Raw genomic sequence first — 25,996 nt, 5'->3', positions numbered from 1 at the left:
GCTATAATAATAATTATCTTGGTTTCAAAAGGTGCCACTGTAAAAACAAAACAACCTAAAAAACAAAACCCAAACCACATCGCTGTTGTGTCATAGTGAAAATGTAACTCTCAGATATAAAGGACCTACATTTTCAACACTGGTTTAAATATTGAAGATTTAAATTAGGATGGCAAGTCCTAAAACTTGGGCCATATTAGTGCTAAGTGAAAGGATGCTGCATGGTATCTACAATCACAATTTTTAAAAAATGTACACTACAAACTATAAAAAAATAAATCATTTTACAGAACAGTTTCTATACAACAGGCGGGAGAGATTATGTCTTGCCCCAGAAATCCTTCCTCTTCTGAGCTCGTTCCAGTATCTGAGATGCAAGCGAGCTAGATGCTGCTGAGCGAGCAGAGATCTGAGACAACCTGTCATCTGTAAGGAAAGCAACAAAGGGAAAAGTAAATAGGAAAATTAAATATACCTATTAAAACACAGTTGACACTCGTGGCAGACTTCAAAAGTGCAAATATTTTTATGCCCTCTTCCACCATGGGTGCTAAAATAGTACCACAATGCACCTCAATTTTATTACTTAGTAGCTGACATGCTGGAGACGAATCTCACTAGAAAACTATTACAATGCTAGGTAAGTTTAACATAGCTACGTGCCCAGCTCTTGACAAACTCTATAATGAGATCCCTATGGTCACCTGAGAATTGCCAGATTCTCCAAGTCATCTCTGCATTTACTTTCCTGCATCAGAAGACCTCAGAAATTGTTCCTCTGCCACTGAAGTCTGTATAGCCTAGACTCTGATAATAACACTTTCATGAAAGTAACCCACTGCTTCAAGCAAAGCAGACAACCTTAGAATAACACATGACTAAATACCATAACCTATGTTGCCAAAAGAGCTCTTCTGTGCCAAACCCAGCTAGTGCACCACAAGCTGTTAAAAGAAATGTGTCTTATGAAGAAAACAGGAAATTTAATACAAAGACAACAAGAAGCATGTTTTAAAATTGTACTTTTGAAAGGTCTTCCTTTTGAATACAGGGACTACTTTCATCAAGCAGAACTCTTAAAATTAAGCAGCCTAGATGCTGTTTCTCTGATAAAGCACTACATTATGCTACTGCAGAAATGCCCTCTATGAACAATGACCTTAATTACACCCATTCTCCAGCAACAGGTTAAAAAAAGGACTGTATCACTACTTTCCTGCCCTCCCTAGGGGGAAACAAAACAAATTTCCACAACTCCACCCAAACAGAACCTGTACTTTGCCAGTGCTTCTATTAACTTTGCAGCAGCATTTGTAAATTCTTGAAATACAGTGATCCAAGCAGCCCATAACAGGCTCACAGAATGTGCATAACAACTATATCCCCATGTATGAGAAAACCGCTAACTGCACTTCTGCAGACAGACATGTCATTGGAGTAACTCCCACGTTTGTATGTACAAGAACAAACATGGACATATGAAATATCTGTGAGCTGGCACGCTTCACCTGTTTGTGAAAGCTCATAATACATCATCACTCAGCTCAAAGATAGAAAACTAAAAAAAAAAAAAAAAGAAACAGCAGTTATAGCATTTAGCCTGTGTGCAGCAAGCTTGTGGGAAGCTGCAGAGTACTATAGGATTTTGTATGGTTTATGTAGACACACAGATGCTTGGCTGAGCCATCTGCACAACCCACATGTTTTCCAGACAACTGCAATGAGTAAAACAGAGAATCAGTCTGAACCTTGGTTAACACCAAGGAGCGAACAAGCTTAAGGGCTACAGAAAAAAGCTTTTGGTTGCCTGGGGTGTATTTATAAATAAACTGCAATCAGATAGGAACTTGCTCTGCCCATACTCTAATCTAAACCAAACACAGGTGATTGCGACCAGCACAGCACCACACCAATCTCAACCTCATACACCATGCTAAGAAACAATATACAGCAGTAGCTCAAGCTAATGAGGCTACAGTGCCTTTAGTTGACTCACACTACTGAAACAGTTTGTGTCTGCCCACAAAAAGGCCAAGATGCACTGGTGGGCTGTGTGCACTGGCTGCTCCTCCAGATAAAATTTACAGTAAAGAGAAAAAAAGGCCAAAACAGCAATCCAAATAACAGGCTGCCATAAGTACCCCTAACAGTCTGAGCAGAGGAACAGCTGTGAAAATTCAAGTCAGAGGAATCATTTTACGCTGCCTATCTGGTGCTGAAGTCTTACAAACAAAAATCTTTATCTTAAAATTTGTGGTACCTTTTAAGTTGCATCCAAGGTTACTGCAGCTGTGAGCATTTTGCAGTTTGCTTCTGTTGCTATTACACAAAGGCTTAAAAATGTGCATGAAGAAACAATTTCAGGTGGAGAACTGAGCAAGACCAGTAACCGTACTGAGCCACAATGGTCTATTTAATTTTTGGTCACATTTATACCTTCATATTCCTGCTTCAGATTATTAGGATGAACACTTTCAAATTATTTTGTTGAAATACAATACAATGCAGTAATTATTCATGCAAACACATAAACCAGTATGAATTACTGCATTCAGAAACCTCTCACATTAGTGCAGAAGTTAAAATTAGTCTAGGTAATATACACAGGATATACAGGAATACTTCGGGACAAGAAATACCTTCATCCTTATAGTTTCTTTCCTGAAGGGGTAACTGGAATGATCTAATGTTTGGATTGCCAACATTCCCTAAACAAAAAAAAAGGAAAGAAAAGAAAAAAAATAATCAAAGGAATAGTTTTTAATCCTTTCAAAATAGACAAAGGATAATATTTCATTTCACAACATTTAAAAATGTTGCAAGATTATTTCCAAAGTCTTATAAATAGAAAACATACAAAAACCTCCACCATGCTCCTTTGAACTGAGGTAAAATAAACTTATTCTACTGTATTCTTCTCAAGGTACCTATCTTTGTGTAGATACTGCAAGTTACTCAGTGAATTTCCCTTAGTGAACTCGAGGTGCAGAGCTAGAACACAGCACCAATTCTGATCTCCTTCTGAGGAAAGTCTCTGGATTCCACCATCCCATTTCACCTGACAACTACTCATTCCATTCTGGAGCAGAAATACTACTTTAGTTTAGCTAATCCTTATAATGTAAGGATTGAAAATAGTGGGACCTTAAGCAGCTCTAGAAAGTCATTCTGGAATAGAGTCAAGCACATAAACTTTATTTTGACTAAGAAGTGAAGGATTCTTTTATTTGTCATGTCCCCAGTGGCCCTAAACATTGTTTAAGATCTCTGAATTGTGCCAGCACAAATTCCTCCTCAGCCAAGAAAAGGCTTTTCTCAATACCCAATAAATCATCTATAGATGGCTTTTTTGTTTCCATATCCTGCAGAAATATTTAAGGAGCTTATCTCTCAAATATCTGCAACTCCTGCAAAATAATACTATACCATAAAGGTACCCAGTTACATTCTGCTGTTGGTAACTGCAGCTGGAAAAGCATCACAGCATCTAGTTGCAGCATAAAAAGATTAAAAACTACAACTGTTCATGCTAAACCAAGTTAATTCTCATAATAAGTACTTATTAAAAATAATAAGGCAAAATTAGAAAACAGACCACTAGAATACAATGATATTAATGGAATCTGAAACTAATGTGGAAAGTTGTATGCATTTCCACAGCAAGACTAAACATGTAGTAGCAAAGCTTTTGTTTACAAGCAACACATTCTTCCTAGAGTGTAAGTCAGCAATCTCAGCACTCTTCGCCTGAGCATTGCACTGCAGCCATTCCTATCCTGCAGCACTCTAACATAGCCAGTTAATACCCCAAACCCACCATTATGCTGGAATTCTGGATCTTTGAGAGTCCCTTGAATACGACAAGAAGGACTCCAGCAAGGCATAGAACAGCTTTTGGCTGACTTCTGCACACGAGGTGTGGGGGCACACCCTTGATGGGCTGAAGCAAAAGGAGCTTGCTGATCAGAAACCCTGTTAGGAGGCCACTGATCCTGTCTAAGTGGCAGAGGATCCAAAGTTCCCAGCCCAGCAGGTGGAGAGGTAAGGAGTGGCACAGCTTCCACTTCTGCATCATGCTAAAACACAATAGAAATAAAATAATTAAAAAAAAAAAAAAACACACAAAAAGCCAACATTTCATATACAGCCTTCCAGCAGAGATGCTCACATACAGAAAATGTTGGCTTTACACTGTTACATTACACTTCTCATGAGGGTACTGGAAAAGTATTTTAAGATTATGAGACAGCTAAAAGAAAATCCATTCCTAATAACATGGTTTGAAAGTAATCTAGGCAGGTCAAACCAAAAGCTGATTTGCTTCACAGCAAAAAATTAGTCTTAGATTTTAAATCAACATAACCGACTCCTCACGCAACTGTGTTTGCTTCTATCACAGAACATACTACAGGGATGTATGTAGCAAAATGCTCATTGTCTTTGTAGAACACAGACTAAGCACAACTTGACCTAAAAAAACACCAACCAACCCACAATTTTGAGAGGAAGACAGTTAAACAACTCCTAAATGTTTCTATTTTTCTTTTATCAACAATGCAAGCTGCAAAGTAAAAGCAGCACAGAAGGAAAGCAAGAATGAAGCTATTCTGGCACACACTGTACACAGGCACCTAACCCTTCTTGAATATCTTTCAAGTCAAGGAATCTGGACTGTGCCCTACGTCAGTAACTTTAATGTGGCGGGTTTGGGTTTTTTTGTTCGGGTTTGTTTTCTCTGTGTGTGTATGTATGTGTGCGTGCATGTGCACCTTGTTGGGGGGGGCTGTGTTTTCGTTTTGGGGTTTGTTTTGTTTGGGGTTTTTTAAATAGAACCTGTGCATGTAGCAGAAAAAAAAACAAAATGGAGCTCATCCAATGTTACTCCAATAGCCTCAAATCCTTTGCCTGATGCCCCCCAATAAATTCTTCATTCAGACATCAGCCTTTTTTAGTCACAGATGCTGAGAATTTTAGAATAGTAGATGACAACTCAAGAAAAAAAAAAAAAAAATAAATTATTCATTATTAGTTAAAAAGCACATTGTAAAAATGCAGAACTGTAAGTCTCTTTTGTGGCTCACCTGGAAGGGCCTTCTGTTTGAAGCTTCTCTTGCACCTTGCTTAGCTGAAGAAGGGTCTGCTCCTAAACCTCGTGCTCTCTGCTGTGAAGATGAAGACTTGAATTTAGGAGGAGACACGAGAAGCGCACCTCCTATTGAAGTGGAGAAAATGAAAAATGCTTTATGAGCTTAAATAACCTAATAATTAATTCATACATGCCTTATTTCCCCCCCCCCCTTTAATTCTTGAAATATTACTTTGCATTTAAAAGTCTTTTTTACCAACAGCTGGGGTAGTGAGATCATGATGAGTCCTCTGAGCTCTACCAAGCGCTCTCAGCTTCGGGGTTGGAAGTCTGCCTCCTGTCCTTGAGGATACAGAAGAAGAATCTGACACAGCTGCAGAAGAATTCAGTACTAAGGCATTCTCACTGGAAAAAAAAAAAAAAAGGAGAAATGATTAAAGGATTAGCTAAGGACTCAAGAGTCTTGCACTTGAGCTTCTAACACTTTCGTACAATGAAGCCTAGGGCAAGACAGTTGGGGTCATAAAACACCAAGAGCCTGTAGCCAAAACATCTGCTTGCAAGGGGAAGTCCTGGATTCCAGCCCTCAGTCTTAGTTTATGTCATTCTTTTTTTATGTAACTGGGTAACACACATAAATTGTCTCAAGCTGCAAGTACAGGCTCCCTCTGTCCCAATAAACCTTGAATGTATTGCTACACAGTAGCAGACTCAACAGGAGAGCTGGGAAGAGCACTCACCCAGAAAATCTTAGAACCCAGTTGCCACCTCAGAGGGGGGAATGTGGGTTTGACTCTTTTCAGTCAATGTGGTAGAACTGAAACCAAGTATCCCACATTTATGCAACCGCTTTAGCCCCCAGGTTATTAAATAAATCAGCAGTACCACTTCTGCCTTCCTCCTCCAGACACATTTCAAAAGGAGGTGGGGGCATACTCACACCATGCAAGGAACCTGAACTTATCGCTGCATGCTAGATACACTCTGAGGATATTTAGGCAAAGAATGCCTCCTTTCTAGCTCTCAAGCAGACTTAGATAACATGCAGGGGTTAAGCTGCTCCTCATGGCCAACCAGCTTGGTTGGGTTTTGGTTTGTTTTTTTCTGGGGAGTGGGCAAGGTTTAAGAAAAACAGATGCATAAGTACAAGACTAGCATGTATTCTATCCTTTCAGTCCTATCAATCCTACATGGTCTATCAGAAGGAAATTGTAAGTTTAATTTTCAGTACACTTGGCTGCTGTGCAATGAACAGTTCAAGAAGTTCATATTGCAAATTTTACAGTTTTGGAAGAAAAACCCCAAAACATTAGAACTGTTTGCTTCTACAAACTTCTGTCCTCCAAGTTAGAAATCCCCTATTCCTAATGATCAATCCATTCTCATCAACCCCCTCAATGCCTTGGACTTTCTCATCTCTTATCATACTGTTAAAAACAAAAGTAATGTCACACCAACTTACGCTCTCTTAAGTAAATCTGATTTTAAACCAAAAATGAGTTAACCTACAAATTTCTGAGATGTTAGAGGAAGAGATTCTCTATATACATCACAAAAATGTTGTTACCCTTCTATTTTCTTGTCTTCATTGGCATTTTTATTGTTTTCTTCTAAATGCTGAGCCACAACTGCAGCTTGCTCATCTTCTTTTTCTCCCTCTTCTGTTGATTGATGATTCTCCCTTTCTTCAGTACCTTCTTGCTCACCCCAAGCTAAACGCCTTTTGACTGGAACAGTTAAAGCATCTGACATATCTTTTGTCTCAGTGCTGTCCTGGTGTGGCTGTTTCCTTGATTCAGACTGCTGCTGCATTTGTGGGCTTGGTGAAGTTTCCTTTTCAGAAACTCTAGGTAACAAAGAACACAGTGTTTCATACAATTGATTTGCATGATATACACATCTATTTGCATGATATACACGTCTATGTAGAACACATTTATCCAGTTCAGCCTTTCTGCCAAAAGTATATCTCAGATATTAAAAAGTAGTATAGTTGACATGATGAATGGTTAAATTTCCACTGAAGTTCTAACTGATGTTTAAGCACAATCCATCTTCAAACTAGATTCTGTGAAAATTCTTTCTGGATTATCATTTCAAAAAATGTAATGTAAAATTAGGGCTCTATTTCCAGTTTAAACAACAAGTTAGATTATCAGAAGTGCTCAAAAAAAAAAAAGTTCAGTATAAAGGGACATCTGATTGCACAATTTTGAAAGGCAAACAGTTTAGAAGACTCCTCTCTAGGCATAACTTTTTGAAGTGTTAAATTCTTAAATGCTCACAGAAATCAGTGCAAATTAGCCCAGTGCACAGAAATGGGGTCAGTAAGAGGATCTGCATTTCACAGGCAAAAAAACCAAACTGGTAAACCAAAAAAATTACACCATACTTAGTATCATACATAGTGTAATAAATACCCTTTTACATGTAATCCCTCAACCCTTACTAGGGCATGCAAATGGGTAGATCTCTCACACAGAAGACAAGCAGCGCATGCATGGCAGTGAAAGTGGTCTACAGACACAGGCATCCAAGGCACGGTTTTAAATATCAGATCTCAAATAAGACAAAAATGGCTTTTTCTTGTCGTCCTTCCTTCAACAATAGTCTGTACATTTTACTAAAATACCAATTCTGAATTTTCCTAGCAGTATCAGCCAATTCAGATGGCCTGCAAAGGAAGGAGAAAATGGATGTACACCATTCCAGTTCCTAAAAATTCATCTTGGAACTAAACAGTTTCTAAGACTCAACCACAAGATTAATTAATCCTGACAAGAACACTGATAACATCTCAATAGGCAAAACGTATTTCATACCATTCCAGCGGAAAGAATAGTATTACTTCAGTATGAGTCAGTGCGAAATTCCTCTGGACTTGATGAGACAGACTAAGGTTGCCACACTACATATGCATTTGTGGAGCAACTTTTTCTCCTTTCAGAAGACTGGACTGTACCCCATTTTCCATTTCAGCATGTATCGACTGATGTATCTATGAAAAGGTAAATGCCTGCATCTGCTCTAGAAAATTTACATATCATAGAATTGTGGAACAGCCAGGTTGGAAGGGTCCTCTTAACACCATCTAGTCCAGACTCTGGGGGAAGGTGGCCTAGATGAGATTATTGAGCACCCTGCCCTATCACATCTTGACTCCAGTCAAACATCTGAGATCTCTCAGCTATGCTAAACTGATATCATTTTGCTCCCTTTCAAAGCTTCACTATAACAGGCAGGAATAACAACCTTACCCAGCAAGATCTAGTGCTCTGATGTTGTTGCTGATGCCTTCTTCTGAACTGGAATTCGAGGACACATCCCAAAGACTGTTATTATCAGACAGGATCTGATTGAGATGGTCTCGGGAGAAATGAGTTCCCTCTACTCGTTGCCTGTACGCCTTTGCTCTTTCTCGAAGCTCTTTCACCTACACATCAAGGTTTCATAAGTTACATGTTTGTTTAAAGTTCACCAACAGGCTATTATATTTGCATTAGTTAATAGCTGCTACAGGAGAAAAGCAAATTACTTATAATACAGAGCCATTCACAGTACAAACATTGCATGCTGCAGTAAATGCAACAAAGAGAAAGCAAACACAACAAAAGGGTGTATTTAGTAAGCGTGTTTGAGCCATGTCACCAAAGCAAAATTGTCAACTATTCATTCAAAGAGCACAAAAAAGTTATGCAGCCATTACAAATAAGTTTTGTGCTGACTTCTAGTTTTCCCATCAGCACTCAGATATTGTGCTCCAAACATCAAAACAGGGACATAGATGCAACCAACCTCCATATACCACATGGAATTTAGAGTGTTTTGAGAAACCTAAAGAGAAGAATACAGAATAATTATAAAATTTCTTATTTTCCTCTCAACATTGTATTGTTGTTACAATTCTTGTAACTTTACTTCAATCTAAGTAAGGAATTAAATGCTAAAAACCTATCAGCATAGCTCTATGCTGCCTCCCTGAGATTCAATAAAAAGCTGTAAAACAAGCACATCAGTACTGGTGTTTCATCAGTTTTTGCCAACCTGGATGAAATTCATCTAGATTTCCAAGCATTAACACATAAAAATATATTCACCAGTGGTTTATGATTATTTCAAGTCAACAGATCTACGTGCATGTGTAATACTAAGTTGCTGTGAACACTGCAACTGTCTCTAGCTACATTAACCTTAGCTCAGCCAGGAGCTGATGAGAATTCTTGGTTCTATTTTATCTAAGACATAATAGCAACATTTCCGTTGTAGACTATCAGTATCTAAGAATGAGACACAAAACTCTTCAGATGTCAGGTTTGGTCTTAAAAAAATAAAAGTGACGGTCTCCAGACATTATACTCCTAATTATACACAATCACTTTCATGGTTAAAACTACTTAAACACTCACACTGTCTTCTTTCACCCAAACACAAAGTGAAGGAAGAAAAAGCAACAAAACTTTTACGTTTAAATTATTAAAAATAACTTTGTGATACTGTGTGAATTCTGGCTCACTAAAAAATGGTTCACAGGCAGCATTTTATCAAAGAGCAGGAAAGTAGTACTGACACTTCCTCTAGCACATTTTTATAGCTTTTCTTATTTATTCTTCTTTCATGATAGACTTCACATTGTTCTTCCTGCAAGGAACAGTTCGGCCAAATTCTGCTAAACCCACTAAAAGAAAATGGATGCAGCAGACAGAAATCTACTTAGCCCACACCAGCTAACAACCCATAATTCAACCTGAGAAGCTTCCAAAAAACAGCCCATTAAAAATATATGCTTGTCACTTTAAGAGGCAAATTTAAAGTTTGAGGTACAAGTGATTTACTGGACTATTCATTTGAAGCAGAAGAATGAAAAATTAATTATGATAGCCACAACAGAAGGAATATAAATCCAGAGCAACAGGACACTGCAGGGAAGGGAAGAATACTATGTCTCCAGTGAATTGTGAAGAAGTACAAAGGACAACCATCTCCTTCAGTGACTCAGGGGCAGCATTATCTCAGGACACAGGCCCCAGAGCCCCCTACTGTGATTATGAATTGCCCACATTAATTTTTCAAAACCATAACTTAAAGCAATTTCTTCATTCAACTGCTGGAAAGCAGCCCTTAATAATATATTATACAGTAACAATCTAGGAGTAATAGCTATGGCTAAAGTGATACCAGGATTCTATTATGGTATGATAATAATCGGTATTATTATATACCTGCTGGAGCAAGTCCAGAGGAGGGCCATGAAGATCAGAGGGCTGGCGCACCTCTCCTATGAAGACAGGCTGAGAGAGTTGGGGTAGTTCAGCCTGGAGAAGACAAGGCTCCAGGTACCTTCTAGCAACCTTTCAGGACTTGGAGAGAAATCCAGAGAGGGACTTTTTACAAGGTCACACAGGGACAAGACAAGGGCAAATGGCTTTAAGGTGACAGAGGGGAGATTTAGGTGACATATTAGAAAGAAATTCTTCACTGTGAGGGTGGTGAGATACTGGCACAGGGTGCCCAGAGAAGCTGTGGCTGCTCATCCCTGGCAGTGTTCAAGGCCAGGCTGCACAGGGCTCTGAGCAACCTGGTCTAGTGGAAGGTGTCCCTGCCTGTGGCAGGAGGGTTGGAACTGGAGAACCCTCAAAGTCCCTTCTAACCCAAACCTTTCTATGATTTACCTGTTTGGGATCACAACTTAAGAACTTAAGTTACCCATGTGCAGTCCCAATTAAGAGAGCAACCAGACTGGATCAGTCAGAGTTTATCATCTAATAACCACTTACATCAAGCGAGAGCTGTTCTGCAGGCTCCTTTGGCAGGGGTGGGTGTCAAGAACCCACCAAATGTGGAGGCTAGATACAGCTTTGAGGAACATTTCATGTCAGTGCACTATTATGGGAACAGGTATGGAATCACATAGAAACCAAAAGGATTGTTGGGCAGCCTATACCACAAATGGCCAAAGTGCTTTTGTTTGCTTTATAATAAAACTGATGCACTTGACACTTTTTTTCAAGTTATGCAGACTTATTAATCTGATGTTAACATATTTCTTAACTGGATGGTTTCTTTCTTATGTCTCAACTGTGAATGAAGTATTTTATTCAGACCTAATATTTTAGCCATACTTGATGCCATCTTGTAGGTTTTAGAACAAAAGTATTGGTGGATGCTGCAAACAAAAAAAAAAAAAACCTGGTCAAGAATTGGGTCTATCAGGATTTTTATTCTTGTATTAGAGGTTTTAAGAAGCAACCCTGGTTTTCTTCCAACCTCTCCTGAAGACCAGAAAATTCCAAGCTTTAACCTTGCTCCTTGCTTTCACTACTCCCACAAAAAGCTTCTTATTAAGAACTATAACCATCAATCATACATATGAAAATATTAACAAGACAACAGCAAATTCAAAAAACTCCATACAGAAAAAAGTCCCACACAGCAACACATTTACGCAAGCTAAATACTATTCTTTGTCTACTAACAAAACTAGTTTGATATGCTGTACTGGTTTTGGCTGAGATAAGGTAAAATTCCTTATAGTAGCTCCTATGGTGCTATGTTTCAGACTTGTGCTGAAAACAGTGTTGATAGCACAGGAATGTTTTCCCTATTGCTGAGCAATGCTCACACAGAGTCAAGGCCTCTTCTACTTCTCATCCTACCCCACCAGAGAGCAAGCTGGGAGTGCACAAGAAGCTGAGAGGGACACAGCCACGACAGCTAACCCCAACTGACCCAAGGGACATTCCACACCATTTGGTATCATGCTCAGCATATAAAGTTGGGAGAAGAAGCAGGTGACATTTGGAGTGACAGTGCTCACCTTCCCAAGTAACCACTAGGTGTGATGGAGCCCGACTCTCCTGCAGATGGCCGAACATGTGCCTGCCCACGGGAAGTGGTGAATGAATTCCTTGGTTTGCTTTGCTTGCACAAAAAGCTTTTAGTTTACCTACTGAACTGTCTTATCTCAACCCAGGAGTTTTCTCACTTATCCTTCCGATCCTCTCCACCATCCCAATATGGGGGAGTAAGCGAGTGGCTGTGTGGGGCTGCCTGCTGACTGGTGTCAAACCATGACATACGCTCACAGGCACAGGACTTCAAGTCTAACAGACAGGAGAAATTCTGGTAGGGCCAATTATAAAATGCCTCTTTTATATGAGCTCATATTAGGATCTAATGTAGGTATGCATACATAAAAATGTGTATGTAATCAAAAATGTGTCTGTAATTTAAGCACTTCTGTTATCAATAAAATACTTGTTATTATAGTCTTACAATTAATTTGGCTCTTCCAACTATCCACCACAACTTCATACAGAAGGCCCTAAAATCTTAATAATTCTGTTTTTAATAGTTCATGCCTACTGCCAAGTGACTTGTTTCCAGTTTCCTGCAATTCCCTTGTCAGCAAGAAAACCTCCGTGGAAAGTCAGACACATCCTAAACACTTATCTAAAGTGTGATAATTTACTGGTTTCCCATACACTCTAAATGCTGCAAAAGTCTTTGGAACTAATGAAAAATCTCTGAAATGCTGCAAAGCTCTGAAACACAACCCATAAAGGATCATGCCTGGTAAAGCAGAACATCCATTGTCCACTTGCAGTTTTCCCATTCTCTCCCTTGACTATACTGCGGTGACTCCTTCCAGCTGGCTGTGCCACAATCTATTCCAAGGCAATGCACCCCTTTCCCTTTACTTGCTCACTAGTCAGTTGCTCTTGAAGCTGAGCACTGCTCCTGACTGTTTTGAATGTTACTGATACAGCAGCCAGTCTCCAAATTAAAGTCTTACATACCAGAAAAATGGCATAACCTTCTACAGAAATACACCACATACCACTTTCTCAGGCTACATGCAATAGTTCAGAATATTCTACAGCCTTAGTTACAGCAAACCCAAACCATATAACAATACATATAAAAAAAATTAAAATCTCACTTGTTTTTAGTCCTCCAACATCATCTTGAGGCTGCTTTCACAGAATGGATTACCTTATGCATGCATACACAAAATCCGATTATGAATCATCGCATACTACGCTATAGTCTTAAGACTCATTTTGCACTGAGTGTTTTGCATGTATTAAATATATATTTCTTTTTTGCCTAAAAAGAAAATTACTTGCTAAATTAAGTCCAGTGAGAAACACAGAACTGAATGCTACATTATTCCTGCAATTGTCAGAGAATGTTATTTTCAATCTCAAAGCCCAACACCATAGAGCCATCTGCTCCAGTTCTACCTTACACATCAGCTTGGTCCCAGCTGACAAGGAAACTCATGCTTTCAGGTAGTAGCACAGCATCTCGTAAAGGCTCCATAAGCTGGGAGAAGCCTAAATCAATTCAGTGAAAACTAACAGTTGTAGAGCTAGCTCTAGCAGTTTCTTAGCAGGCTGCTAACTACTGATTTTTTAGGAAATCATGTGCAATAACACTGCTAAGAAATCCTATGGTACTGAAGCCAATCAGCATTTTCAGAGTTCTGTCAAGGGAGCTCTTACATAACACTGATCACAGTTATGGAACAATCTACAAGAAAATACTTATATTGGCTGAAACTTGCAAGAGAAATTCTCAATCTGGTATCGTGTAGGACTGAATTCACCTGACTGCTTTGAATAGATTCAGCATGGCAAGCTAGCAAACTGAGCCTGACTATCAACCTGACCTAGGCTAATACATACGCTGGCATTTTCCTTTTATTCCCTTGGAATCGCTTATCATGCAATTCTACAATTTGAAAAATTCTGCTTGTTAAAATCTGGCTCAACATCAATGCTGATGTTATCTGCTCAAATACTGTGTTCTGAATGTTTCTGATCGTAAGGGAAACAAAACTCCTCCCTCACTTTAGATGTCACATTTATATATTCTTTAAGTCAGAGCATCTCCTCTTTTTCTTACTATATATTATACTGACTTGACAGAACCTAGTTGCTTTTGTATACTCACCTTTGGGAGTATTAAAATCTCAAAACTGTATCTTATAAACACCACAATTCAAAGACTTTTGCATCTATAAATCAAAATACAAATCATACTCAAGCTTCGGGTGTTTTAAGAATACTCACCTGGTTGGGAAATTTATTCCTAATACGAGACCACGCTCCGTCTTTGTAGAAATACTGGGCTGGAGACAGAAATTTTGCCCTATATTCAGTGTTCATCTTCCTAAGAAATCAAGAATGAGAAGAGGAAAAAACAACAGAAAGAATAAAGCTTGATATCCAGAATACTCTTTAAGAAAACTGTTAAAGTTATATCAACAATCATAAATATACTTGCACTTAAATGTCAGCGCTAAGATGTGAAAAACAACAACTCATCCATAACAACACAACTAGGAAAGTGAGAAAAAGTCTCTTGCAGTTGGTGGCTCTTCAGGTAGTTACTCTTCCTGGTTTTTTTCCTCACAGCCCTTCTGCCAGGAACTTTTGCTCTGACAGCCAAATCAGTACAACACAATATACACATAAGCCTCAATTACTTGAATGCAAAGTGCAGCATCTTGGTTTAAATCACTGATAGTACTGCATTTAAGTAAAAACGCCTGGCAATGCGTCTGAGACATTTCCTTCTATGAACTCCACTCTAAATGCATTCTGCATATGGGCGGGGTGAACTGTTGGGGCTAGAAACATCTGACTACCAGAACAATGGTCAGTATAATTCATCCATGTCCTACTCGCTTTGATTTACAGAAGGCCTCGGTACTTGAAAAGATGGATCCATTTTCCTTTCTGCCACATACATACAAAGAAAAATTAACATCATCTAACCTATAGCAGGCAATAAGCAATACTTCAAGTTTTTAAACACTGAACCGAGAATTTATCAGCTTAAATCTGAAGAGATTTTTGTTTTTAATCTTGCTTTAAAACATTACTAACTTTAATATATTCAGCACTGAGATAAAAAAAACAACTCTTTTTCAGTCCTTCTTCAGAAATGGATCATAAAAGCCTGAAGTCAGAGAGTAAAATGCACCTTATAAAATGAAATATACCAATGAAAAAAATACCCAAACACTTTTTGTTCAAAATTTCTTTCAATACGCCCCTTTCTTTGAAACTGACAGAATTCCTTCAGTTTTGGTTGCAGAACTAATGAATTAGCTCAAAACCACATCACTGCTGTGTCTTGATGCCAGTCACTCTGCTGCAAAATCAGGCCATGCAATGCAGCTTGCATCAGAGTGACAGTCCTGTCTGCATACTGAGAACTTGTACATTTTGACAGCTATCTGCCCAGTGAACGTTTTGAAAACTTTTGTCTTGTGCTACCATCAAAGGCATAAGAGGCAGAAATTTGTCCTTAAATGAAAAGAAGCCATAGCAAAATATCAAGAACTTTACACACTACTCACTGCAAAATCGACTGTTATCTTCTACATCAAAAAGCTATGAAAACCAGAGTCGCAGGTTTTAACTATACTATCTCCACTCACTTTTTCATGAAGGAATTTTATGAAAATTTTCACAGAGAAATTTTCACAGTATTTTGAGTGATCATTTTGTAATTATCTCCCAATATCCAACAGCATTCAGACCTAGGTAAGTCTCCTCTCCCATCTATAATCTAATGCCTAAAATCTAACAGAAAGTGAATGAAAGCAATCACTGGGACATACACTAAGCGCAAAGACAGAAGAGAGGAATTAATTTATACATTTTAAAACCTGCATCCATTCTGTGCTTTTATGTCTTTTGGTGTATCTCAGATGTGTGGAAAATGGAAATGAGTTCAGTTCCTGCAATGTAGGAATGTGGGAAAAATATACTTTGATAGCGCTCAGTAACATATAATTTCATTTTCATGCTTGTCAGATTACCCTAAATGGGACCGATTTCTCTACTTCGCTTTACCTCATGTGTTTGCTTTTGTTACTGCAGGAGAGATGGTGACACAGACTAGAAAAAGCAGACATCAACTACAATCATCACAGTTTTAAGGCATGAAGCAAGCACAGGAGAGCAGTTTAAAAGGTGAATACAACTTCCAAAGCACTCACTGAAAGTTTAGCTGCACTGCAACAATTTAATGTCATTCATGTTAAATGTATTAATAGTAATATTATTGCATCAGAAGATTCAACTAAATGAGTATTATTAGAAAGCATCAACTTCCACTTCACAGAGAAGCACTGCAAGGGGGCACTTGCTCCTGCGACTGCAGCATGGCATGGTTTCATCCATCATTCGAAGTACTAGGCCCTGTACACCTAGTCACTAGTCTAAGTTTTCCTATTTTATACATACCCACGACTTGTATGTAAAGAGAGGGGCTTTGGATTGATATGTTGTTTATTTTTTTGTTTAGGATGTTCCTGTTCTGATTTCCCTTGTTTTGCTGCATCTTCTGCTGGCTTTTGAAACGGTTCTTCCCTCTTACTCTAAGGCAAAGATAATTTTAAAAATACCACATTAGCTCTCAGTCTGAATCCCCCTGTACTCCTTTTGACATCAAGCTTTCACAAAAAGTACATTTTTAGTTAGCTGCTTAGCGCATTTAATACAACCAAGAATATTACATTCCCTTGTTAATACAAACATAAACTAGCAAAACACCAAAGCTAAGATCCTGACTGCAACATTCAGTTAGTCAGATGATCCGCTCTGTAAACTTTACAAAATGAGTTTAACACAAAACACATAAGTAAAATAACACAATACCTGTGTATTCTAACCTGAGCTGTGCAAGACTTAACATGCGTATTTCTGGAATTTGTAGTAAAATAGAAAAATAAAACAAAAAAACCTAAACACCAAACCTCTTAGCATAATAACAAAGCAATATAAAGGAATTTATTATAAACCAAACTTTTAATTTGTTGTCACTCTCATTTATAAAAGGTCAAATTGACTTGTTCAATTTTCACATCAAAGAGTTTTCTTTCCTTGCTTATTTTATCCTCTCAGAAATCTCACACACGATTTCTGATTCTGCAAGAGATCTTCACAGTTATTGATCAGATTCAAGAAAAAAATGAAACAAACAAACAAAAAAAAACCACCAAGAGAAAATCCCACCAAAATTATCAAAGACTTTTCCAAGACCAGAATACAGCTATCAGTATAAACAAAAAGTGTTTCAGACACTCCCACCAAAATTCCCTTCTCATATATTCTCTTTCTTCCCTTTATTAGCTATCTTGGGAAAACGTAACCTGAATTTCCAGTGTTAAAAACACAGAAATGCTTCCTGAAAGCCTCATGTCGTCTTCTAAAAGAGGTAAAAGGAGACATAAAATTCCTTATTCCCAGATAAGATTTAAACCACTGGGCAGGTCTCAATTTTAAATTATAAAGCCTCCAAGTCAACAATCATCTTTATCTGGTAAAACAGCCAGACCCATCATTCCTAAAATCTCAGGTCTGTCCAAGCCACAGCAAGACAAGGAAATGCAAGGCCTCGCACAACCATATTACTTCCATAAAATACATTTAAATGTTTTGAACTGAGTAACAAAGCCTACATAGACTACACAAGGTCCTGTTAGAGCCTTGTGCTAAATAAAATTAATTACCCTTCTACCTTTCAACTTATCAAGGCAAAGGGAAACAAATTGTAACCCTTCCTCTACGTTTCTACAAATTACGATTGGCTGAAAATAAGTTCTAACTGTGGCACCTTTCATACGTCAAAATATTTGGTTTCTATTCACACTGCGTCTGATTTATGAGATTCAAAAAATTCCAGACTCCAAACATCTAGCACCTCCTGCAAGAGATTAAACTGGTACCAACAGGAGTACAAATCAGAGATTTACGTTTCAGAAACTGTTCTAATGACTAAAAAGCAAGTTTCAATTAAAAAAAAAAAAAAAAAGAAAAAGAAAATCCACTTGAAAGCTCATAAATTAGGGTGCCAGGAAAAACACACTGAAAATGTCACTGTAAACTCAACAAATGCGCTACAGAAACTACAGAACTCACTATAGAAACCCCGTAAGAGCAAATAGAGCTGCAGAGGGTTATTATTTTTAGTCTTTTATAGCAAAACCACTACTGAGTCCAGCTCTAAAATGTAACTAAAAAATTCAACATAAGCTCACCCCTGCATTCTAGAAAACAACAAATCAAAACAACAGGAAGTAAATAATGCCTTTCTTTTAGGAAATTTTTACTTGTTCACAAACCGGAAATTCTTTCTCTTCTGAACCACCTCTCTCTTGTGGACCATTAACAGAAGGAGACCTTTTGAAATTTCTCTCACATGCAGTTTCAGAAGTAATTGCAGGAGTTTTACCTGTGTTGCAAATAACCTTGGGAGGGAAGAAAACAAAGGTGTGATTTGCTTACCTTAAGGCTAAATTTTCAAAATCAGTTAACCAATTCATGCAGATTAACATATGAGCAGAGAGACAGTTGTGCACAAATACATCATGTGCAGGCTAATTACCTTCTAAGACAAATTGAAAACAAACTACATCCAGTAAAAACACATTTAAAAGTGACCAAGTCAGACACAGTTAAACCTATGGTCAAACATTGTTCTTACTGAAGTGCACCACCAGACTTTCTGTTCATTTGGGAAGACAGTTCACCTTCACAGTTTCATGTAGGAACATATTTTTTCAAGCATATGCCATAACTTTCCTATGAGTCTTAAGCACATGTGCAGTCCATAAGTAACAGACAGCTGCTCTGTGTTTGAGAATTGGATGATTAAGGCTTGGGTAATTTGAGCTACCTACTATTTTCCAATCAATATTGTATTATAAAACAAGGTAGAGAATTTGCCTAATACGTGGTCAGGTATCATCTTATCATGGGGTGCTGAATTAAAAGGCCATGCCATATGCCACAAGCATATGCTTTCCCCAGCTTTGCTATGGGACTTTAGGTCTGGCTTGTAACCTAACTTGGGTAACTTTAATATTTCCATAGAATCTCTTCAAGGGAAAGGTACTGCAATTATTCAGTATTCAGATATATTCTCCATTATATCAACAAAAATCTAACCAACATCAGTTTGTTAATACGTATAATTTTTATCATTAAATTCTAATCTAAAATTTAGACTCTCCAAACATTTATATCTGTTAGGATTTTCTCTTAAGTTTTATTTATCCTATGATTTACAGTGCCTACAGACTTACTCTTACAACTTTTTATTCTGTGTAAGATGTGAAAAAGTTTGCTCTTTTAGATTTTAGTCTTTCTTCTGAAACAGCACAATGTTCACAAGCTTATTCATCAATAATGAAATGTGTAAGAAAGTGCACCATTTGTAGTAATCCCACTAATGTATATGCTCCTAGTGAAGAAACAGAAGACAAAATAAAAGCAGAAGTGCCTATTTTATACTGTAAAATGACCAAAAGAGAGGCGGACTCTCCTAAGTACTGATCCCAGTAACAGTGAATTGAAAACACAAAGCAGTCTCACAACCAGAGTTACTATTTGTGGTCTGATTAGAAGTAGCAGCATTTCCAATCCTACAAAGTTCAAAAACTCATGAGATATATTAAAGTGCCACAAGAGTATCATAAAATCTAAAGACTCCTCTTTAAATATAAGCAGCTCTTATGAAAGAAAAAAAAACACTAGAGATGCACTTTAGGGCTCAGAAGTATATACGCACAGAGACAGAGACTGAAGAAACAGTGGTAACCCATAGAAGACCATAAGAATAAATAGTGAAACCTGAATTATTTCAGTGGCAAGACATGTTGTTGCAACACAGAACACCTGAACATGCCTCTGTTACTAGTTATATACTACCTAACATAAAAATGTTAAAAGTGAAGGGTAACACTAAGTAGGATCTTAGAGCTCCTAAGGCACATCAATGCAAAAAGAAGAAAATAGTCCTGTTATAAAGGACAAAACACAACCAGGCATAAGGAGAATGAGTAACTAGACCTGACTACAATAAAGAGCAATAGGAAACTAATTATACTGTACTTTTGTATATTAAGGAGGAAAAAAAAAATTATCATGTAACAATATTCATGTTTGTCATTCCCCTGACAGAAGTGGAAGAAAGGAAATCTCAGAAGGTAAGCAACTTTGGTGATACATAAAAGAAAATATTCATTTACTTTTTGGATTCTTTAAAGTTACCTGTTCAGCTGCAAGTATCGGTGACTTTTCATGAGGATTCTTCCAAACAAACTGGCTTTGATATTCAGAATTTCTGGGGAAAGTATATAAACGTGGAATATTCATGCCTGCTTTCCTCTGAAGGACTCTCTGAAGCTGACAACAAAGAAAAAAACCCAACTGGTGGTTCCCCTTCCTACAATGTCTGACAAGTCAGGTATCTTTCAATGCACCCTTTCAAATCAACAGTTTGGGGTTTAGTTGTATGAAATTAAATTAATGCAAAGTACATTTTCTCATTATAGAAACCAACCCCAACAATACAGAATTGGCCAAAACCTTGTTTAAGTGAAATCAACAGTGATGGCACATGAAGGGCAAATTCCCATTGACCGTAGTGGAACCATAATCTGGTCTCATAAGTACTGCTCCCCTAACAACAAAGCTACAACATGGAGTATCAAAATACAGAACTAAGGAGAGAGTTAGACAATAGAGGCTGATATATGTGCATTAAATTATTTCAAGTATAAAATTAATAATTTCTAAACTGGCCAATTAAAAAAAAACTTTAAATTTTCCCTTACCCCATTACCCATTTTTTCTAATTCCTTTTTTGGAGATGAAAATACTTCATTTTGATTTGGTGGAGCTGCAGATGGTGATTTTTTCATGTGGTTTTCTGCAAGGGCAAGAGCTGTTTCACCTCTCGAATCTACTGTATGTGACCGAACTTCTGAGGGGAGTCTGGGCCCTTTTGGCATTTCAGTATTTTCCCCATTCACATCATTCACATTGTTGCTGTGGCCTGTGTGCAACTCTGCAGTCCTCAGAGCTTCACTTTCAAGTGGGTCATTCAAATCACAATCTGCTGTCCATTCGAAGTACTTTGAAATCTGTGGATTATGGTAAGGCACCCTTCTCTTGGAAATGAAGTTTGGTTCTCTTGTGATTCCTGAAAAAGACATACTAGGTTTAATAAAAACATTCTATTGAAGACTTAGTTTATTCTTGTAATAGAGTGATACTATAAGTTTATCATACAACTTATTAGAAAAAAGTATTTTAATATCCTTGAACAATAACAGCCTATGAATTACTGGCACAGCTGTGAAATTCTGTCTTTCTTCCTATTTGTGACCATCTTTCCTTTCCACTAAAGAGAGGCAGGAGCATGGTGCTCCAGGACCATGTTGGATAAAACCCTATAAAGCAAATACGGCCACAGGACAACCTTTTGCGAACTGATTCTAGGAGTTGAACAACAGCAAAACTAACACAGCCAGTAAAAGAATGTGGTTAACACATATGCAGAATAACCAATCTGCAATGCTAGAGTATGCCAGAAACATTTCTCATTACACATGCACATCACCTCTGAAGAGGTTCTTAATGATTGTGACAGGACAGTGACAGATCCTTATACATGTAATACAATGCTGATTTAAAACCATCTCAGATAGCTGGTGACTTTTTACAGTATGAATACCAAAATAACTTCAAAATTGTAAAAAGACTGTGACAAAACCAGCTATCAAGTTATTTTAAAGAATTGCTGGCCTCAGCAAACATAGATGAAAATAAAATTACCCCACCGTTTTAAGAACAGGATTGAATGACTGAAAGCATTTAAAGTGGGAAATCATAATCCAACTGTAAAGTGCTCAGCTGTGACAGAAAAATAAGTGAAGGTCCCTAACTGACTAATGAAACACTTTCTAGGCTAGAGAGAAACTTCTACCTCATGAAAATCTACGTAGAAAAAGAGAGAACAAACAATGGTGACAGGTATGCAGAATGTTTGGATGTCTACCTACACATACAGGTAGTAGGAAACAATTCCAGTGGAAAAACTGAAAAAGTATCAGGGAGGAAGTCAGAGTACCTGCAGCTGTTAACTTCTTTGGGCGATGGTCCAAGTCATCCTTAAAACTGCCAACTATGTGTTTCAACTGGAAGAACTGTAAGTGAACTATCAATGACAATCTGCAACTCCTATGAGGTGGCAAGAGTGACACCTGAAGACGTAATGGTTAAAAGGCCAGAAAAAAGGTGGGAGTGAAAATTAACACAAAGATGTAGGAAAACTACACCAAGCACAAAAAGCCTGCTACAACATGAGGAGGTAAAATTTTTGTATTTCTAACTCATGACTTTATTGCAAGTCTTGTAAAATTTGCAGTTTAGTTTGATGGTAAAGAAGCACTGATTACAATTTGGAAAAGAATATGTTTAAATGTTTGTAAGTTGTGGAATTTATACAGGTACCCATAGGCAGACACACGTGGTAGGAAAGCAAAGTTAAAAAAATATGTATTTTGCAGTAACGGAAAAAAAGCAGTAATGCATATAAAGCATATTATTTAGGAAGATTAAATTATTTATTAAAATATCTAGCTTCTCAACTAAAAACAAACCTTATTCCCAGTGGTTGGTTCTTAATTACCAGTCTGCAATTTGGAATGTTTATACTGTAGGAATGAATATATTGGACTCTCAATTACACAGACTGTGTAGTGCAGTTGCACTAGATTGCAAAAGTGCTACTGCAGTAATTCCTATTTTTTACTGCTCCTTTTCAAAGCACTGCAGTTGTCATCACCCTCCAGCTTACTCCTACTCCTCAACTCCCTACAGGCCTTTGAATCCGGACGCCAATTCCTTTGTCTTCTACTTCCCAAGCCTGCATTTTCCTGCCACAATAATGTCTACAACCCCTAACTCCTACATTACAGCACCACAACCTTTTCCATTCAATGCTCATCTTTTTGTTGTTTTTTTCAGTTAGCTGTTCCTGTTAGTTTTCATGACAATTTTACTTTGTAGCAATTTTGCCCAAATCAGTCTCCTCTTACATACAGAATTTTACTTACTGTTTCCATGCTCTACAGGTAACCCAGTGTCTCCTACACACCCTATATGGGTTAACACTGCATGCATGCTTCATGTTTGAGACTTCGTTTATGCCGCATGTTAGGAAGTATGTTTTCAAAAGTAACACTAACATTAAAAGGTAGAAAGAATATGGCATCCAAAGACATACTCTAAATGATAACCAGGAACGTATCTTTACTGTATAAAGTGCACAAATTGCAAACACTATCAGCTCATTGTGGCCATGTATTCAATCACAGCAAACCTTTCCAGGCTTGCAGCCCCGCCTCATCCTTATCAGAGCCAGCTCGGATTTGCAATCAATGGGGCAGCTTTTCAGGGCACTTGCTTACCAAACTGATCTGACCGGAGTCCTGCCCACAAGGATTTCTGCTGCTCGGACGGACTACAAAACTCTGGGGTTTTCCATCTGAAGTTTCTCTTATATTCACTCAGCCCCTGCAGTAAACAGAGAGATGTCTGTTAAGTGACCGGTGCACATTCTGCTTCCCAGCGTCTGTTGGCAACAGATCTCCAAGGGGAAAAACACCAACAAGGCCGCAGCAGGATTCAGCTATGCATGTGCAAACAACCCCTCTTTACCTTCTCTCCGAAGAGCAAAAACTACTTGACTGCTATGGAGAAAAAGCGCGAAATAACTCCATGCACAAAAAGTACGCAAAAGACTTGTTTACATCTTTACGTGAATAAAGTTTCAGGAACAAACACAGCCAGATCCCGCTGTCACCGACACGACTGAACTGTTTCTGTCTTTATTAGCGCCTTAGCGCAAAGGTCTCCCCTTTACCGCCTCGCCGGTGGCACCCTATAAGCGACTGCACCCCCTCCCTCCTCCTGCCGGCCGCAGAGGCCCACCGGGCTCGCTACTTCCCTCGCCCGGGCCCCGGCCCACTCGGGCGCGCACACAGACATGGGTGGATACACACACAACACCCCCCACCGCCCCGCCTCACCCTGAAGCGTACGGGCATGGCGGAGCGCAGACTGCCGGACCGCAGCCCTCAACGCCACCGCTCCCCTGGTAAACCCGCCGGCCTTGCCCAGCCCGCCTCGGCCTGCCACGCCTTCCTTCTCCTCCCCTAGCCTAGCCTAGCCTAGCCTCGCCTCACGGAGCGCCTGCGCGGCCGCCCGGCAGAGGGTGGAAAGTTCCGCGCTTACCAGGGCCGCCGGTTCCCCTCACCGCTTTGCCCTCGGGGGCCATGTTGGCCGGGGGCGGTCTTTGCCTGTGGTCACAGCGCTGCTGTGGGGTTGTGTTGGCTGGATGCCGCCGCCGCATTATCCATATTAAAACTCTTTTCCCCTACCTGCGGCAGGATAACGGTGTTATATCGCCGGCATCGTGTGTCTGGGGAAGGACGATGGGGAGTCGTGTGCGCCCAACGGCGTGTCAGCAGCGCGGACCACTTAGTGCTAACGCAGCGCAAGGGCAAGGAAATACTGAACGCCTGGTTAAAAAAGAAATGCACGTCCGAACTCGCAGCACTATGTTGCTACAAACCCAGCATTTAGAGAAAGAAAAAATAGGTTTAGTTACCTTTCTGGAACCTGTGCGATGGATGGTATGCAGCTGCCAATCCTCAGCAACCTCGCCCGACCTCGCTGTGTGGTCAGATCCTAATCCACCTTCGTCAGATCTCCTCAGGGGCTCGCGTTTTTAACTGCCTTCCCAGTGCTGTTCTCCATCCTGACTCTGGCTATATCAGATGAAAAAGAACTGAGAAGGTGGTAAAAAGAGCAGTAAAACAATCACAGATTTATAGAATGGTTTGGGTAGGAAGGGACCTTAGTCTTCATCTAGTTCCAAACCCCCTGCCATGGGCAGGGTCACCTTCCACTACAGTGGGTTTTATATGTCTATATATGTGTGTGTGTATATATATATATATATACATATAATAAAAACCAAAATTACTTAGGCAGTTTTGTTTCCTCTGCCCATGGCTGCTGAGCCTCCCTTTCTTCCTTCTTAGTAGGACCCGTTGCAGGTGCCTGATGCCTCTAGGGCAGCATAAATTTACTGAGTAAGGGCTTTGACACCTCTGCAAAACACCTTGCCAGTGATAGGAGGAATGACTTGGTGCCGGTGCCACTGACTTACATAGAGTTTAGGTCGAGTCAGACGCTGTGGAAAAGGTGAGCAGCATTTTTTTTACCACTGATGTGAAGGAGAGAGTACCAATCTGTAATGAAAGGCTTGCAAGCAAAGTTAAATGTTCTTCTGCTATGTAAGTTTCATACATCTTTATAATGAATTTCAAGATCAAGACAATAATGTTGGTAGAATTTGTGTGCTGATTACACTCAAAACTGCTAGATCCACCAAATAAAGTAGTTTGTTTTATTACTACAGTGGTTTATTTCATAAGGTTCAATCAGGTCTAGTTCAGTACGTTTTGTAAAGAAGTGCTCAAACTTGCTACAGAAAGTTTGCCAGCTGGCAAACTCCTTCAAAATAGATTCCAGGTTTGCCAGAATCTCTCCTCTGATATGGACACCAGGCCAATCATTATTTCAACATGTTCTTAGGGTCTTCTCCAATTAAGCAAACTATAACAATGCATTTATAGATGGTTTCGGGCTGTCTGGATTCAGAGATGGGTTTCATTCTTCAATGCAGAAACATGACACCACACACCCTGAAATGCAGGCTTTTATATTTCTTAACAATGTCTTTCCCTTTTTTAAAGATAAAGCAAAATAAATTATCCTGAAACAATGGAATTCACATTCCTCTATAAGCACTGAATAATATAAATTGCATTTTAAATCTTCTCCTTACAGCTAAGAGATAGAAATAGTTTATGTGGAGGAAGCACTTCAGTAAATATGTCAACCACTGAGCTTCTAGGATGTTTATGCTCTTTATCCCTACTGATATCTACTAGCTACTTCAAGTTCAATGTATACACATTAATGACCACACAGTTATTCAAGGTAATGTAATGTAAGAATGCTAAAATGCTTA

At 38.8% G+C, this 25,996-nt stretch overlaps 1 protein-coding gene across 4 annotated transcripts; it reads right to left on the bottom strand.

Moving 5' to 3' along the window:
- Window positions 1-8: 8 nt before the first annotated feature.
- MDM1 (Mdm1 nuclear protein) lies at window positions 9-24,067 on the bottom strand. 4 transcript variants are annotated; one of them, XM_061368035.1, is made up of 15 exons: window positions 23,985-24,067; window positions 23,364-23,469; window positions 20,724-21,091; window positions 20,158-20,292; window positions 18,216-18,353; window positions 16,348-16,481; window positions 14,161-14,260; window positions 8,882-8,920; window positions 8,344-8,519; window positions 6,654-6,932; window positions 5,343-5,491; window positions 5,082-5,212; window positions 3,818-4,076; window positions 2,640-2,708; window positions 9-426 (listed from the first exon to the last, which is right to left on the bottom strand). In XM_061368035.1, the coding sequence occupies exons 1-15, from the start codon at window positions 24,000-24,002 to the stop codon at window positions 320-322; spliced, it is 2,208 nt and encodes a 735-aa protein (XP_061224019.1). In that variant the 5' UTR covers window positions 24,003-24,067; the 3' UTR covers window positions 9-319. The 4 variants fall into 4 exon arrangements, with proteins under 4 accessions (XP_061224019.1, XP_061224021.1, XP_061224023.1 ...); XM_061368037.1 differs by having other exon boundaries at window positions 18,228-18,353; window positions 23,985-24,031; XM_061368039.1 differs by lacking the exon at window positions 3,818-4,076 and having other exon boundaries at window positions 23,985-24,030.
- Window positions 24,068-25,996: the final 1,929 nt, after the last annotated feature.

The sequence above is a fragment of the Neopsephotus bourkii genome, unplaced genomic scaffold (genome assembly GCF_033783945.1).
Source record: "Neopsephotus bourkii isolate Nb327-2 ecotype Australia unplaced genomic scaffold, CSIRO-AGI_Nbou_v1 NB_1423, whole genome shotgun sequence".
Classification (NCBI taxonomy): Eukaryota; Metazoa; Chordata; class Aves; order Psittaciformes; family Psittacidae; genus Neopsephotus; species Neopsephotus bourkii.
This window is presented reverse-complemented; position numbering and strand designations above follow the sequence as displayed.

What these genes read in the sequence shown, in the direction of transcription:
- MDM1 (XM_061368035.1), bottom strand. An exon ending in TCCAGAATTCCAGCATAATG is followed by an intron (nt 2,709 to 3,817) that starts GTGGGTTTGGGG and finishes TTTTTTGTTTAG; the next exon opens with GGAATGTTGGCAATCCAAAC. An exon ending in AAGAAACTATAAGGATGAAG is followed by an intron (nt 427 to 2,639) that starts GTATTTCTTGTC and finishes CTTTCCTTACAG; the next exon opens with ATGACAGGTTGTCTCAGATC.